This window comes from Periophthalmus magnuspinnatus, chromosome 10 (genome assembly GCF_009829125.3).
Source record: "Periophthalmus magnuspinnatus isolate fPerMag1 chromosome 10, fPerMag1.2.pri, whole genome shotgun sequence".
Lineage (NCBI taxonomy): Eukaryota > Metazoa > Chordata > Actinopteri > Gobiiformes > Gobiidae > Periophthalmus > Periophthalmus magnuspinnatus.
In genome coordinates, this window is record NC_047135.1 from 27,980,911 (window position 1) to 27,997,443 (window position 16,533).

Here is a 16,533-nt window from a genome sequence, read left to right on the forward strand (position 1 = left end):
CATTACTATGCGGCACAACATCCATCTACAGAAGGGGATGTTCTCTATGGCCCTGTCATGACATCACCTATAGTCCAGTTGAAGCAGAGATTGATTGTCCAGGAAGGAGGTGGCATGTTTTTCATACAAACTGTTTTTTTAACCTTTGGGACAAGTGCTGTTGTGATATTGGGCTATGTAATTGTATTTTTCACTGAAGTTGGTTTGTTGATTTTCTAGTCAGATACATAGAAGTGTCTTCAAATATTGACCATAACAATAAGCTCTATCAAAATGCCTACCTAATCTTTACCATCTAACAACTTCATTTTGAAGTTAAACTGTTTGCTACGGTCCAAACTTATTCCACACTATTTACATTCTTAATTATTCACCGTGAAGTGCTTTTCACAACTTTCTTAGGCCAGAGCGGAGCCGTGACAGCAATGCTAAATAGAACAGTTAGCATGCTAACAGTGCACTTTCTAGTTTGTAAAGGATAAAAACGTTTTATAATTGGATGCAGACCGCACACAGCAGTCTCATTTTGACCCTAAGTGCTGCTTTTACTATATACAGTTGTTCTGGGGCAAGACATTTTTTTTACTTCATTACATATTGGCTATAGCTTCTTCAGTTTACATTGTTTGTTAACCCCCTAGTTTTATTGTATAATTCCCCTTTCTTTTACAAGGGTAACCAACACAAACTGTCTACCTCTCAACATGCTATGATTTTTATTTTTATTTTTCACCCTTCTTAATTTTTCTGGTCTTAGTTCTGGAATGAACTAGCCTTACAATGACCGCCAGCCAGCGGCTTGTTTTCATTGCATATCTCAGACATTAAAAATAACTTATTGAAAATCCCTGGAGATATTTCTTGAACAGTCCCCTCTGTAAGCACGGATCACTTAGCACAGAGTAAAAGGAGAATGGGATATCCTGCATGTAAGTGCTAGCCAAGGCCAATTCACACTGAGCCCTGCTTTTCCCACTGGGCACCCTGTCCAAAATACATGCCCTCTCATGGCTATTGTTCCACCCATCTGTCTGTTGGCCCACACCGCCAATAATCCGGACATTTGGACTCCATCCAAACTCATTACGACACTTGGTGGCATTGATCCTGTCTCTAGAGGTTTTCCTCAGTGGGAGCTTTACCTCTCTTAAACCTTATCTGTCCCACAATTACCCTTTCTATTTGTGTAATATAAACGACTTTGCTGATTCGAACTGTTGGCGATGAAACTGTGACATAAATTACAAATTATTTTCTGAGCGCATACCCGTCCAGTTTCCTGCTCTGGATATTGATGTCAGCATACAGTTGAGCCGTCGCACGCCCCACAGTTAATGAAATTAGTGCAGAGGAAAAGCACGCTGTCCACCAGGGAGCTTTAAGAGCAGCTCCCGGTGAGACTGGGGTAGCGTGGCTGCTGAGTACTTTATCCACACAGTGAGTTTGCAGAGCTTGGAATGAATGGACATGGAGGAGGTGGACTTTGTAACACCTACAGCTAGAGAAGGCGGTAAGACAATGCTTTACATTAACTGTTAAGTGTTAGGCTACTTTTAGAGTTATAGACTTGTCTTAGAGTTTATAACTTTAAACTCCATGCATGGAAGCAGATAACAACTGCATTTGAGCTGCTGTATAGATTATAATAAATGATTCATAGTGAACAGAAAGAAGCCATAAATTTCAATGTGTCGCATTCGTAATGAACAGAATTGCGTTTTGTCTGAGTCATAGAACTATTCCCCGTTGGTGGTCTTTTCTTAGTGCAATCTCCATATCACCGCGTCTTATCCTATTTAAGTCTGCAGCTTGTTTCCCATAATAGGCTCAGGTGTGAGAGAGGAGTAGGGACCTGAAGATTAAACGCCATGGTGCATCTTCTGTTCACGATCATTGGACTATGTTACAATACTGCTCCATCAGTATCAGAAGTATATAGTAAAGTTTGGAAGAGAACAAATAGGTTAATTACAATGCTGCAGGTTTAAGGGGGTGTTCGCACTTGGTTTAACCCTGCTCCTAGTCCTTGTTTAATTTAGAGCTGTTCAATTAATAACATTTCATATCGTGATTTCAATTATTACTCTTTTCAATTACAAAAATGTTATAAAAATTCTGTTCTTTTGTTAAGATTGATACACGCTTATTCTGCAACTCAAAACCTTTATCAAAGCCACCAGTTTTTAAAGAAAATTGTCAAAATAACAGAGCTAATACTGTAAATATATAGGATCTATAGTTTCTCTACATGGTAATTTTGACAGTATAGAATTAATTGTTTATGATAATTGTGAATTCAATTATGAGCCAATGAATTTTTGCAAATGAAATCCAATTAGTTCCGTATTTAGTCACCGTTTCAACATAACATGTGTGCAAGTGTGAACAGACCCTAAAAAAAACTGCAAGTGCATTTATACAGTACAATTCCCTCCACTTTCTTCACACTATCCCCCTGTACCCTTTTGGCAAACTGCTCATGATGAATTGGAAAGAGCCGGTGAAAGAGGGGGAACACAAAGTTGAGCAGCTGCAACTGGTGCATTGCAGCAGCACCTGGTCTGAGGCGGCCGGGCTCCTGCTGCGAGCGCTCACTCACCGCTCACACACACAACATCAATCAGGTCTGCTCCTTGGTGTGGCCTGGCTCTGGATCACCTCACTGCAGCACTCCGCCTTCCTCGGCACATTTGTCATCGTACACACAATCCCTGTGACCCTCCCTTTACCACCACGCAGCTCTTACGCTAACCTCCCTCCTGGGTTTTCTCCTCCTCGGTGCAATCACAAACCTGTTAGATATGGGCGTTTCTGCAGTGACATTTACTTCCTGATTTGAGCAAAGATGTACTGAGCTGTACGAGACTACTTTAGGGCTGCACAATTTATCGCTATTGGATTGACATTGTAATTAGAGTTTCCCCAATGATCAAATCGCAAAACCTGTAATTATTTAGATACTAGAATGTCCTCTGCAAAATAACAGTCTGCTTTCGTTTTATAGAAAGATCTTATACCTTAGACCTTTCAATGTTCTCTCAACTGTTAATGCTATTGGAGTTAATTACAATGTGCAGTCCCTTTTAAACAAAGATCACAAATCTAATCTCAGTCACATCAAAATTCTCCATCTTTACTCTACTTGCAAGATAAGCAATGCAACCTTATGTAATTAATTGCAGTTGGGTTGTTAACACTGTGTAATGCTGGATTATTGACACATAATATCTGTATCATGGACTCCAAACTGGTTTTAAAATAGCAGTTACAATCACAACCAAATTTGGGATGCTATTAGCTGTCATATACTGAGAACACATTAAATCATAGAGATACCTTTCGGGTTTGTTGCAAGCTGGTTTTACTCATAAGATCTGACAACCAGAGGTAAGGAGTTAATTCTGCTTTCTGATTGGATAAAACACTTGAGAACCAAAACACATAGTATAAACAGCTGTTATATCATGATTTTGGGTTATCCTAATCTAGTATTCCTAGTCTTACCATTGTTACAGATGGGTCCATAAATCAGCTACTTGTCAGCATCACTTTTATGTGATGCTTTCAGTATTGGCTTCTGTTAAATAGATTTTGCTCATACTAAAAGGACTTTCCACTTTAAGAGTCGCCATGCATCTTTACCCTCCCCATTGCTCCTAACCCTGCACATCCTCACCTCCACACTAATCCCATAAACCACCTATGCTGATGCGATGTGTGCTTGGCTACGCTCTTGCATAAGCCGACCGGGATAGCCAGTCCTCCGTTTTCCCTACGACCAAAGCACCAGGGGCCAGGCGGTTATTTTTAGCCCTAAGGCAGGCACATGCTGAAGGGGACTGCCCTGCTTCTGCTTGTGAGTAAACGACAGGAGGGAAGGGAAGGAGGAATGTTTGGCTTACCGTCTCAGAAACCTGATCCCCCGACCCAAAGTGGATCATTAAAATAACAAGAGAGGTGTAATTTAAGCGTTGAAGTTTTGTGTAACAACAGTGAGAATGTGTTAAGCGTAAGGTGAGAATAAAGCGCAGAACGAGAGGAGAAAGTTGCCGAGTGTGACTTTGAGAACAGTGCCAGCTAGCTTCTACTTTGTTTCCTCTTGACAAGCAGGAAATATGGCCCCGAGCGGATCTATCTAAGGCCTATTACCGAGGCATATCCACTAGGGTTTGGGTTGCACTCTTTTGTTACTCGCCCATGTTGTTGTTGATGCCTTGACCTGGAAACTTCTAAGGATACCCCCTCAAAGTTTGGGCTATTTTAGACCCCGAGCTTGTACAGTTGTCAACTCAGCTGACCTTACCTGATAACCTGGCAGCAGTTACCACCTCATGTCAGGACTGGACCCCTCTCTCTATGTGCTCATGGAAATACACGCATGAAACCGGAGATGCCTGTGATACTTAAGAGTGGTGCAAGACCTAGCTTAAATCTCTTAAGGATACAAATCCAAGCATATAAATTAAGCTTTGGACTGGACAGGGGTACATGAACCTTGTTATTGTAGTGTTTTTACTCTTTAAAATAGGATGTGCAATATATATTTAGTCAACGGAATGATAGTTCTTAGTTCTAAATAGTGTTGTCATGATACTAAAATTTCAAACTCAATTTTGATCCTAAAAGGTTTGATACTTGATAACACAAAACAAAAATAAAACAACACTTTTTTATACAATAGAATTACATTTTCAACACAAAATAATTTCGTTTCTTCAATGTTAGCATTGTATGGCATTAAGAGCTTGGATATAGATGAAGAACCTTCTAAAACTATTCAAGAAAGGTCCAACATTTTCCTAGAATTTTAATTTTAATATCTGGCCTTTTTTTTACATCTACAGTTCTTAAATTATAATAATAGTAATAATAAAAATAAATTTAGATTTTAAGACAATATTCTATAGAGGAAAGGCTACATCAACGTTCTAGATAAGCTATCAAATACATTCCTCAGTTCTCATTTCCATTTGTTTTTTAAGCTGATTACTCTTTGTGGTTTTGCCAAGTGACCTGCCTGTGACTGTTGAACAATTGAAGGAAGTGGAAAGTGAAAGATGCATGAATGAACAAATGCTGTCTTGATTCATTCTGGCTTTAAAATTCTAATGGTTATTGTAAACTTGCTGACCTTTATCAAAATGCAGGAAGAATGTAACTTCCACTGAAAAATGCTTTACAAAGTATGCTGTAAAAGCATTTCACAATCGATATGTGTGTTATTTCCAGGATTATAATGTCTATGAATTAACTCCAGACAAAGTTTGTGATAGGTTTTACTGTGACCATATAACATACAAATGTTAGAAGGATTTATCCAACATTTTAGTCACATTTGAGCTCCTCATCTTAAAGGCCATTTACCTGACTTATATTTCCTTTAGTTCAGAAATACATGCCCTTTGCACCATACAGTGGGTTGTAAAATCAGCTATTTGTAATAAAATAAGAGACCGTACTGCCTGAGGCCTTTTAATAGGCTTTTCATTGGATGAGAACTATAAGGTAACAAGTTGGTATGACGCTCCATTTTGTCCAGTTGGGAATGATGAGAACCATTCCCAACTGGACGAGAAGTATAAGTTAATTACTAAGTGTGATCCTTCTTTTTGCCCAGTTGCAAATGTTGTTTGATGAAAGCCCTGTGGAAGCAATTCCCCATGACTATTGCCCATAGTTGTTTCTTCAGGTTTGCAACTTTAGAGTGAGATAAGAGAATATATGGGTGGAGCTAACATGTCAAACCCAAACAATACAGGGCCTTTAATCTAATTATATTTACACTACTAGAGCAATGTAAATTTTGCAGAGCTCAAGGAGATCTATCATAGAGAATATATTCCATCTTTGTTTTATATTCACACCACCATCTGCAAGCTAATGCTGTATTGTCAACATAGTTTCAAGGACATCCGCACATGAGCCAGCCCCAACACTTCACAATACTTTTCATCTGACTTGTGTCTCAGGGGAACTGCTCTCATAGAATCTCCTTTCTTCTTTCTGTTGCAGGATATGCGAAGACTGCAGACACCACATCAGAAAAGACATCTCTGGCTGACCAAGAAGATGCACGGCTCATATACCTTAACCAGCCACAGTTCGCCAGGTTTTGTAGCAACCGTGTCAGGTAAAAAACCATACATGGATGTTTGATCTAATTCTTCCAATTCTACAGTTAGCAAGTACATTTTAATGCATAAATCAATTATATTATATAGAAATTCCATAAAATAATTGTATTACTTTGAATGGAAGTTTCTGATGGTCGTAAGTTGCTTGTTGTAATAGCTTTAAAATATATTCCGAGGACCATCCAAACTTTTTTTTTTTTTTCATGCAACGTAGCTTGCCATCAGATTATTTTTTTTAAATAAAATTTTAATTTGAATTGAGATACACTTGTTTCACATGGGCAATGATCAGCTTGGGGCTTTTTAATTGACAATTTTATGTCAGTAAATGCATGTTGTTTGAGTTCATACTTTGTAATAAATTGGACTATTTTAGTGTTAATGGCCTCTATTTAAAAGTATAGTAAGAAAAAACTAAAACCTGAATCAAAAATGTTGTTCTATCAATACAATAAAAATGTGATTTATTTTATTCCATATACACTTTTTTACACACCTTATTTTAGCTAAAGACTCTCTCAGCTGCTACCAACCATTTCATTGCCAGGTGCTGTTATTTAAAACTGGTAATGTTAACCTCAGGGTCATCTATGTGTTGTGAGCTCAGCCTGACATACCTGCTTGTCACTGCTGTTAGATGTACGTTAACCTTTATGGTCCCAAGCATAACTGCAACATTAAGCCATACAGAGAGAGTCACATTGTGAACCTGATACATGATACAGTTTTGTGAGACACGAGTTAACTGACACAAGCCATGGAAACACGGTCAACACTTTTACACGTCTAAAAACATTTGATCACTTGTTCACACAAGGTAATGAATACTCTTTAAGTAAACTTACCCATGATATGCTGTTGTTGTGATCGCTGTTACACCTCTTGTACCTCATATTTTATTTAGTTTTACTCTTTATTCTTGTTGTATTTGTTTTATTTTATTTATTTGTTCATTTTAAATGATTTGTAGTGGTCCAAGGTTATTGCATTGTGAGCATCCTAATTATTCAGAGATAAAACGTGATGAGAAGTGCTTTTCACAGGTCTTTTCACAACTTTCAGATACCAACAGAGTTTGCAATCACAGCTATGATATTTTGACCTCAAGAGCTGCTTATACTGTATATCTATACTGAGGCAAGACAAATTTTGATCAAATACATGGAAAAAAAATCCCAGACCCTGGCAAGAAGCCATTTCATATTGCAAACCCATTCTATATCCATATCCAATTTAAAAGTGTAATTTGGGGAATCTCAATGGAGAATCAGAAATCTCATTCTTGGAGCGCTAGGCTACTATGTGACCATTTTTATACTATATGATTCCGGATGGAATTTTGCTGCATTGGCTATTGCTAAGTCAGATTTTCCAATGTCTGAAATGATCAGTGTTGGCATTGCTGCTGCATTTGCAACTTTAAACTGCACAGACAAACATGAAAAACTGCATGGGAAAGTTATTGAATTATTTAGCTTTGTGGAGCCATCTTTGTCTGATCACAATATCAACATTAGTGTGAAGAACAATTGATTTCAGGCATGTATTTCATCCCTTGAATTTATCTGTGTCAACAAAATAGCTAATAGAATCGTTTGTGTCTTGTAGTAGTGTTCAGTTTAAGTTTGTTCAAGTTTTATTTTTACTTCATTACCCAAACTTGTCGAGAACATGTGGCAGTTGGAGTGTCTACAGTAGAGAACCCTGCTTGTGTGTGGCCTAACTTTCTTGGCATCTGTTTTGGGCACATTTGCAATTCAAAGACCACACGCCCTGGTCCTCATTTGTCAGATGGACTTGTCCCTATTCCCATTGTGTGTGTGTGTGACATGGACCAGAATCCCTCCAGGTAAATCTAATGATAGCATTTAGTGTTGGCATTAGGGCTGGAAGATGAATCGCTATGAAATTGTAATTTGAATGGAAGCAATTAGCAAATCGCAAAGGCTGCAATTTTTGGAAGTACCATAATTTTCTCCACAAACAACACAATATCTTATTATTTTCTGCATAAAAACTGCTAACCCTATAGTTTAGTTCTGAACAAGTTATTTGTTGTTCATAAGGCTATTTCAGTCTTTTTGTCAATCCCTCCTGGACGGGTTTTGAATGTAAAATTAAAAAAGAAACCAATTAAAATGCAAATAACCATATGGACATGAATGATTATAATTTTAATATTATGAACAGATTCCTTATTTAAACAATTATTTGTATTTGTTACGATTGAAAACAACAGTGATCTAGAAGAGAACGTCATGGATAAGTAGCTTTTTTTTCTGCACATCCTAGAGATATAATGACGATTATCATTATATTATGATTATTATGATGACATTATAAAATGTCCCTTGAACGATTCTTGTCTACCCTTTTTATCATGAAAAACAATATTATTGTTTATTGTCCCTTCCCTTGTTAGCATCCTGTTTGCACTGTAAAATCATATCCCAAAATACTACTTTGATATTTACACATATGACTAACCCCTCATGAGAGATGCCTGGTGTTACCCGGCATGCCTAACTTGTGGATTGTTTATTCAGCTGTAGAGCTTTTTGGCAGACTGGCCCAGAATTGAAAGATGATTAATTGCACAATTGAAAACAACTTTAATCCATGCACTGCGAATGGAAGCGGCCACACAGACTCTCATCCAGTTACGTAGGCGCTAAGTGCTGACAGCATTTTGTGGGACACCGGGGTTAATCTCCTCAGGCGCGTGCAGACACTTATGAACACTCATGATATTAAATGATAATTTGATCACTCCACAAATGTATTAAAAAGACAAACTTGACATTGAGGTTTGAAATGCCCAGACAGCATTCAGTTTTTGTATTACACAGAAGCAAACTGTATGGAGAGAGAAAGAGCGAAATCTGTGAACTGTTAGCTTTAGAATCACAGAGGCCCTCATGATCTGGTACAATACAAGATACATGGCTCACAATACTATGTAATAATCAATATATTGATACTTTGAAGCTGATATAATCAACATTTCCTGGGGGAGTGATGCTAACTCTAGGCTCTGCTGTGTCTGAAGTTTTGTTAGACTTTATGGTCAGATTGTGTTAAACTAAATCTCAGAACAAAGAACTGACTTACTTGGAACTACAAGCTGATTTGTTTTTTAAATCAAGTCTCTCTCTCTAATAAAATTACCATCACAAGCTAGCTAGCATTGGTCAAGTGTGTTTTCAGTTTTTTGACTGTTTGCTAATGTATTCATTGTGTCCCCCTGGTAACTGTGGAACAAACATTCTACCACAGACATACATGTAGAACACCACCAGTGTAATGTGACTGCAAAGTGCCAATAGCAAGATACTTATATTGTTTCAGTATTTTGTTGTGAATCCACTACCTCTACATTCTGTTTATGAAATACACTTAATTTAATAATGAAAGCAGTGAAAATGCTGACTGTATTACATAAATGTGTTGCATAAATTGCAGAGCTGCTACAACTCAGTTTTGTAAATTTGAAATTTACAGACATTTTTTTCAATTATTTCTAAAATAGTTTTTATGAGTCCTAAAACAACGCTCAAGAAAGTAAGTTGTTGGTGCTGTTTCAAATAAGAACTACTGGTTTTGATTAAACAAATATGTCACAGATTGAAATGTTTGTTTGTTTCTAGATGATAATGGTTAATGCGCTATAGTTAAGGGACCACTCGTGTACAATTATTGTAAACCAAGATTCATTTAAGCACTTGTATTGAAGAAGTACCCAGTCTAAATCAGAAGGATCTCGAAACCTACTCTACGACCATATGTTGTACCTGGCTATTGTTTGTTGTTCTTAGATCTGTCTAACCCATATAATGGTTAAATGGAACATGGTACAAAGCCTGTGTAAAAGCCATCATACATCCTCATTGTGTGTGGTTGCATAAGCCTGAGTGGTTAGCTGATGGCCCAGCTCATTTGATTATCTCTTTTGTGGTCGGATCCCCGTCGACCACGAGCTGGCACACACTCGCCCTTCTGAAGATGCACAACGAAGTATGAATAGTCTCGCCCACTCGATTAGATTACTTTGTTGTTCTGCCTCTATAATGTGAGTGATACATCTTGGCTTTTTTATTTGTTTATACAAGAAATTGTTGTAAGGCAGAGAAATGGGTTTACTTAGAGAAGTCTGGCAAGAGCCTGCGAAATCCATTCTGTAATGGCAGGATTGTGGCACCAAGTTACATCCTTGATCGTTTTACAGATACCAATGCAGAACTTAATTCAAAATGACTATTGTGTATGTATGTACACTATATTTTTAGTAAGCTGCAAGTTTTACACAATTTCTCTACCTGTCGGAAATGTGCCAAAAATAAAATAAAATAGAACCAGTTAATTCAAAAAATTTTCAGTGGTCCAAATGTATTCCTCATTTACCTTATTCTGAGCATCCTAATTATTGAATGGAATGAGTTTATAAGCACTTTTCACAACTTTTAGAGGTCAGAGGAATGTTTTGCCATCATGATAATGCTAACAACAACGAGCATGCTAACCTTGCACTTCCTGGCTATCAGACAATAAAATGGTTTCTAAATAAATAGACAGTAGACAGTTGACTTATTTTGACATCAAGAGCTCCTTTATACAATATGGCTGTACTGAGGCAAGACAAATTTACAAAACCATTAGGTACAGGCCCTTTAATATAGCATCACTCATAGGCCTGTCATAATTCAAAATTCTGGAGTGAGATATAATGTTTCAGAAAAACTATTGAAACTGTATGTCACTGACACTCAAAATCAGTAAAATATCCAAATATTTCATTGAAACTTGAAACCCCTAGTTACTTAGTTCAGCCCTACAGCTCAAATGTTACAAAAAATGAAGAAATGACTTGCTTGTAGTTGAAGAATGAGAATATAGCTGTTATCATAGCAGGCGTAATCACTGAGTATAATTACATGTGGAAAGGAAAAGCATTAAGGATTGATAATAAAGCTCTAAAGTGGATAGCAGTGAGTGAAAATATTGTTTAGCTCCTCCACACGGTCTTGATCCTGATTCTTCTGCCAGGAAATAAAATGTGAGATCTATAATCATCCATTAAGCAGCATGTCTGGTGAGCTCTGAGGAAGTCCTGGAGCAACCAGAGCTGACATGCTGAATGCCCCACCGTCTCCAACTCCTTCTGATCGAACACTGAAGGGTGAAAAAATAGTTAGCCAATGATTTTTTTTTTTTTTTTGACTCAGCTAATCAAACAATTTCTATTTTTAAAGGTACAGTATACTTTGGAACATTCTCAATGGAAATAGATGAGTTTTATACCATATTGTGGAATATTATAGCCAAAGCAACAACATTTCCATGGAAACAAGCAGAAGAAGGTCTTCTTCCAGATCAAATAAGAGTCAGGTTTGTGGAGATGTAAGCCACTCTGAGTGAAACACAGGTTTTGCAGTGCAATAAACATCAAACAAGCTTTTATTTTAATCTATCTTTGGCTAAAAGGTTCCATACTGTGGGTTTAACCAAATAAAGGTTGATCTGTGGTGACACAAACCTTCTAGATGGAGAATATCTAAAAATGAAATGCATAATTTTAATGTGTATTTTTATTCTGTTTTACCATTTTAATGTTATAATACCACCTGTCTTTGTTGCATGTCTGTGTAATTCAGATTACCATTATCAAAATACGATATGGATTATTTTAAAAGTCCACTGGTGATGGTTATTTTGATTTTATTGTTGCAGCCCTAATGAAAAACAAAATGGCAAGAATGATTATTATCCAACCAAATAATAAACATAGGAGCTACACATTTGGAGATCCATCTGCAGTTTATTTCTCAGGGGAAGTTAGTAACAGTGCATTAGCGCAGACAGGCAGAATACCCAATGGACACACCTTAACTGTGCTCTAAATGTGCTCAACTTATTGTACTGTGCTTTGGATGATGCATGACAACATACTTTCTTATGAGGCCATTAGCTTCAGTCATAGACCCACATGCACAAAGGAGCACTGTTTGCTGTAATATGATCTGCCTGTAAAGTCCACACAGTATATTTGCACTCACCTTTCAACATGTCTCCGCATTTTCAAATGTTGACAGATTCACTACTGAGTGCATCCATCTTCATATAATATTTTATGTCAGTCTGTACTGTTGGCCGCACTAGACATGAAAATGATTGGTCATTTTGTATAGTGACATAGTGAAGTTCATCAGCGAAACTACAAAGCTACAAACTAGGGCTTTGCAAGTAATAAAACTTTAATCAAAATTGAGATTCAGTCATCTCTAATTGTCAATGATTAGCTTAGGTCTTTGAAAGGCTTTGTTTCTGAACTTCCCCCCTGCATTTGAGAAGTCTTGCCCCAGTACAGATATATTAACTAGGGTGTTCTGAATGCATACAGTAAGTTAGGAATAACTTTGGACCACTGTAAATTGTTTCAATTGGACTAGAACTGTTTTTTCCCCCCACATTTTTAAGAATTGGGTACAGCCTTTTTAAATTGACTGGTCTATAGCCAGTCAGTAAAAGCTGGCTAGCTAAATCTAGTTTGGAGCAGAGTTCAAACTAACAGTCTGTATTGTGTTCAGGAAATTAATATTTAAATACATAGATAAATAATCATGGGTAGATAATTAAGTCAAATTGGAAATCATGATTGATCAATTCATGTAAAAAAATACAATATTTTTGTCACATCGCCTTCTACAAACAAGGTAATACAATTTGTCGTGTCTTTTTTGTTTTGTTTTATTCTATTCATCCGGTGTCGTTGTCATTGGCTTTCTCAGTTCCCCAGACAGCACTGAATGAACAGCACAGTATTGTTTGATGTGGCTATTTACTTTACCTGTGCAGCTGTAGGCTTACTGTTGTAAAATCCATATGCTATCGTTTTCATGGGCCCGCGGGCTATAGCCTCATTGTGTATGTGGGGCTGTTTTTTTGTGCGGGTGAGTAAGCAAAGCATTGCCAGTGTAGAGCTGGGCATACATCATGGCATATATCATCTTCCAAAGTGGCTGTGACCGGACCTTTAGCACAGCCGTAAATCAGAGCGCTGGAGGGCTCCACTAGGTCCAGTATGAAATCACCACCAGCCCCTAAACCCACTACAGCAGCAGACAGCAGCAGACAAACGCATAGCTCATGTTTGCCTGCTCCCGCTTTTCTTTATGATCATTGGCTCTGGTCTGCTGTATTCATCATCAGAGCACATAATCACTCTCCAACCTCTATCCTTGTACCTACTGTGATTTACATCCTCTAAAAACATAAATAAAACTTTTTGCTCCGCTCTTGTACTACAGAATAAATTCACTTAAAGGTGTTTTAAGTAACTTTTCTGGGGGAGGATCTACCACCTACTTGTCTTCATGGAGATGTTGTTGCATTATTGGCATTAAACTTATATTGACAAGCAGGTGACACCACCAGGCCAGTGTCCAATTCAGATCAGTGTAAAAAGCCACCCTGTTCACCTTAAGAATGAATTTTTGTCAAGGCTTGTTTTAATTAAAAACACATGTATGGAGGCTAAATAAAAGGCTATATTGTGGAACATTTCAGGTCAAACAACAACATCTTAATGGATACAAGCTGGTGGTGAACCTTCCACCACAAAAAGTTACATAAAGCAAGCAAATAACCTTATCATGGATTATTGAGTTATAGGGACACTGAAGTATTCTTTGTACAACTGTAAGCCAAACCTTCATTGTTCCTTATATAAACTTGTGCAATTTCTCTTTTTTCTCTCTCCCTTTTGCCCTCTGCTGTTATTGACACCGCTGCTGTGTGATGCCGGCTTCAGCACTGCCAAATATAACGTCCTCACCTTCCTCCCGCGGTTCCTTTACTCTCAGTTCCGGAGAGCAGCCAATGCCTTCTTCCTCTTCATTGCACTCTTGCAGGTAAGATGTATCACGGCTGCCATCTTGGGTCTGTCTGTCTTGCTTACAAACCAGAGGGCTAGAAGTGTACCCGATATAAAGATTTAGTACCTCATTAGCCTTAAATCACACTTCTCCCTGGTCGCAGTTTTTGCCCTGTGACTAGTGTGTTTGTTCTGACCTAGACGCCATCTTCCTAAGGTCATGGTTGTAATTTCATACACACACACACAATGGCTTTCTTTTATGTGTATGCCTGATGATGAATAATACATGTAATACTGTATATACCACTAAATAAAACCACACTTGTCTGTACAACCTCTACATGCTAGGAACTACATTAAGTGAGGAGATCACTTTGTCCTTTGCCCTTGATTGTGCCACTAAACTGAAGTAGTATTTCTGTTTACACTGATTATTCATAAATAATAATACAAAAAAAGTTTAAATAAAAATCATATTCATATTTCATTTTAATTTTACTACTATGTATAAAAACATTAGGTGTCCTCACCTGGCCTGTGCTGCTTTAATTGTAGGAAGTAATTTTAAAGGTGCACTATGCACGCTTTCTGGTGAGGGATTATACATGAAGATGCTTTGCCTGGAATGTACCACAGTAAGGCATTACATTTATTCAATTTCCTGTTTTTGTATTGCTTAAGAATTTGAAATAGTTTTTTAAGGCTTTCTGACTGTGAGTGGGATCCCTATCCACAGATCTCATCTGTAACTTGACCTGGAGAAATTGAAGACTATTTTTGGAAACATATCAGGCAAAGCATTAACATCACCACAGAGACAAGCAGGTGGCATTCCCTCCATCCAAAATGTTACATAGTACAGTCATAATAAGTATGCATTCATCTTTATTTATTTTAATTGTGAATTTACGTGATTCTAAAACACTGAATCTGACAGCAAAAACAAAGCCTAAGTTTTGTTATGCCGTCAACATCAACAAACCATAAAATGAGGGATCCAGAGAAGCCCTAGCCTCTCTCGCGGCGGTGCTGACAGACCAGTCTGTTAATGAAAGGTTGCAAGATGGAAACCAGCTCTCTCTAGTGACCTTGAAGTTGGGGCTTTGAACAGAAGCCAGTGTGAATCTTCATTACCTGCCCCGTCGATGCTGCGACCTTGAATAAAACATCCATGCAGATGAGCAAGACGGGAGGGGGATCCATTTTCTCACAAGTTTCCATAAGAGTGTGTGTTACAGGGGCAGCAGGAGCTTTTCAGTGGCCTAGACTAATTAAAGCCACACATCTTTGTCATAAACTTTCATTATATCATACAATTTTTTTCACATAAAATCACAAGTAATTACTGCCAAGAAATATCTTGAAGTGTAGAATGCTGATAAGCTATGTCCAATTTCTTACATTTGAACGTACCTATGTTGAGCCCTCTATATTTTAACTATTCGACCAACAGAAGAAAAACAACATATGAACCAAACAAATACATTTCTTTAGCAAAGGAAATTGTTTCTGTATGTTGTTTCATTTGCTAACTTGTTTTGTTGTCCTTTGTTTAGCAAATTCCAGATGTTTCTCCCACTGGTCGTTGGACAACACTGGTGCCCCTCCTCTTCATCCTTGTGGTGGCAGCTGTCAAAGAGATCATTGAAGATTTGGTAAGACAACCAGTAATTAAGAGTTGCATCTGAAATCCATCATTGTTTAATTTGGAAACATTGTTCAAGACATATTATTTGTCTGTCATTTGTCTGCTATATAGTTATAATCTTTGGCACCCATGGATCACCATTTTATATTTGGGATGTTGTAAATTGCAATATTGTCATTACAACAAAGTACAGCACTGCCGATAGATTCAGGTCACAATAGCGAGCAGAAGATTTAAATTTTCTTTGTTCCGAAATACTTGTGGAGCTGCTGAATCCTAGTTTATCACTGTTGATGACACAAAAATCTGAGAATGAAGTATCTACAGAGCAGTGGGTAAATGAGAAGGAAAAATGATCATAATATGGTTCAAAATCACTTAAAGTCAGTTTTCCATAATATGTCTTTTGCCTTTTTGGTTTACTCAACATTATTTTGTCACAGAGAAATAATTACTGTGGCAGGCAATCAAGACACAAACACATTACCCTCATTTTAAAAACATATACTCAGCAGAAATAAATGGACAATCTACAAACTTTGAAGACCAAATTATCATAGGGTCAGCAGACTCATTAGCCTTATGACCTTTTGATGCATTTAAACACCATACATTAAACATTCTATTTGATGCCATAGTAACTAGGCCTGTCACTAAAACAAAATAGCTTGAGAAAATATCAGAATAAATGATAATATTGATTTCAAAGCAGGATTATTCCAAGTAAAGAAGTATTCTAAATGTAAAATATTGCAAAAAAAAAGTTGTAGTAAATAAATCTGTATCTATAATGATCATACTATTTATTTATTCAATTGTCAACTACTTATTGTATTACAGGAAAAAAAAAAAAACCTACTAGTGCAAAGAAAAAGTAT

The 16,533-nt window shown here is 37.3% G+C and overlaps 1 protein-coding gene across 4 annotated transcripts in view; it reads left to right on the forward strand.

The window, feature by feature from the left end:
* Positions 1–16,533, forward strand: part of atp8a1 (ATPase phospholipid transporting 8A1) — a 101,025-nt gene that overhangs the window by 11,995 nt on the left and 72,497 nt on the right. For all 4 annotated transcript variants that reach the window (XM_055224606.1, XM_033973580.2, XM_033973582.2 and 1 more), the window contains exons 2-4: positions 6,013–6,130; positions 13,942–14,041; positions 15,564–15,662. In XM_055224606.1, the coding sequence (XP_055080581.1) occupies positions 6,013–6,130; positions 13,942–14,041; positions 15,564–15,662 (317 nt within the window). The remainder of the gene's footprint in view (positions 1–6,012; positions 6,131–13,941; positions 14,042–15,563; positions 15,663–16,533) is intronic.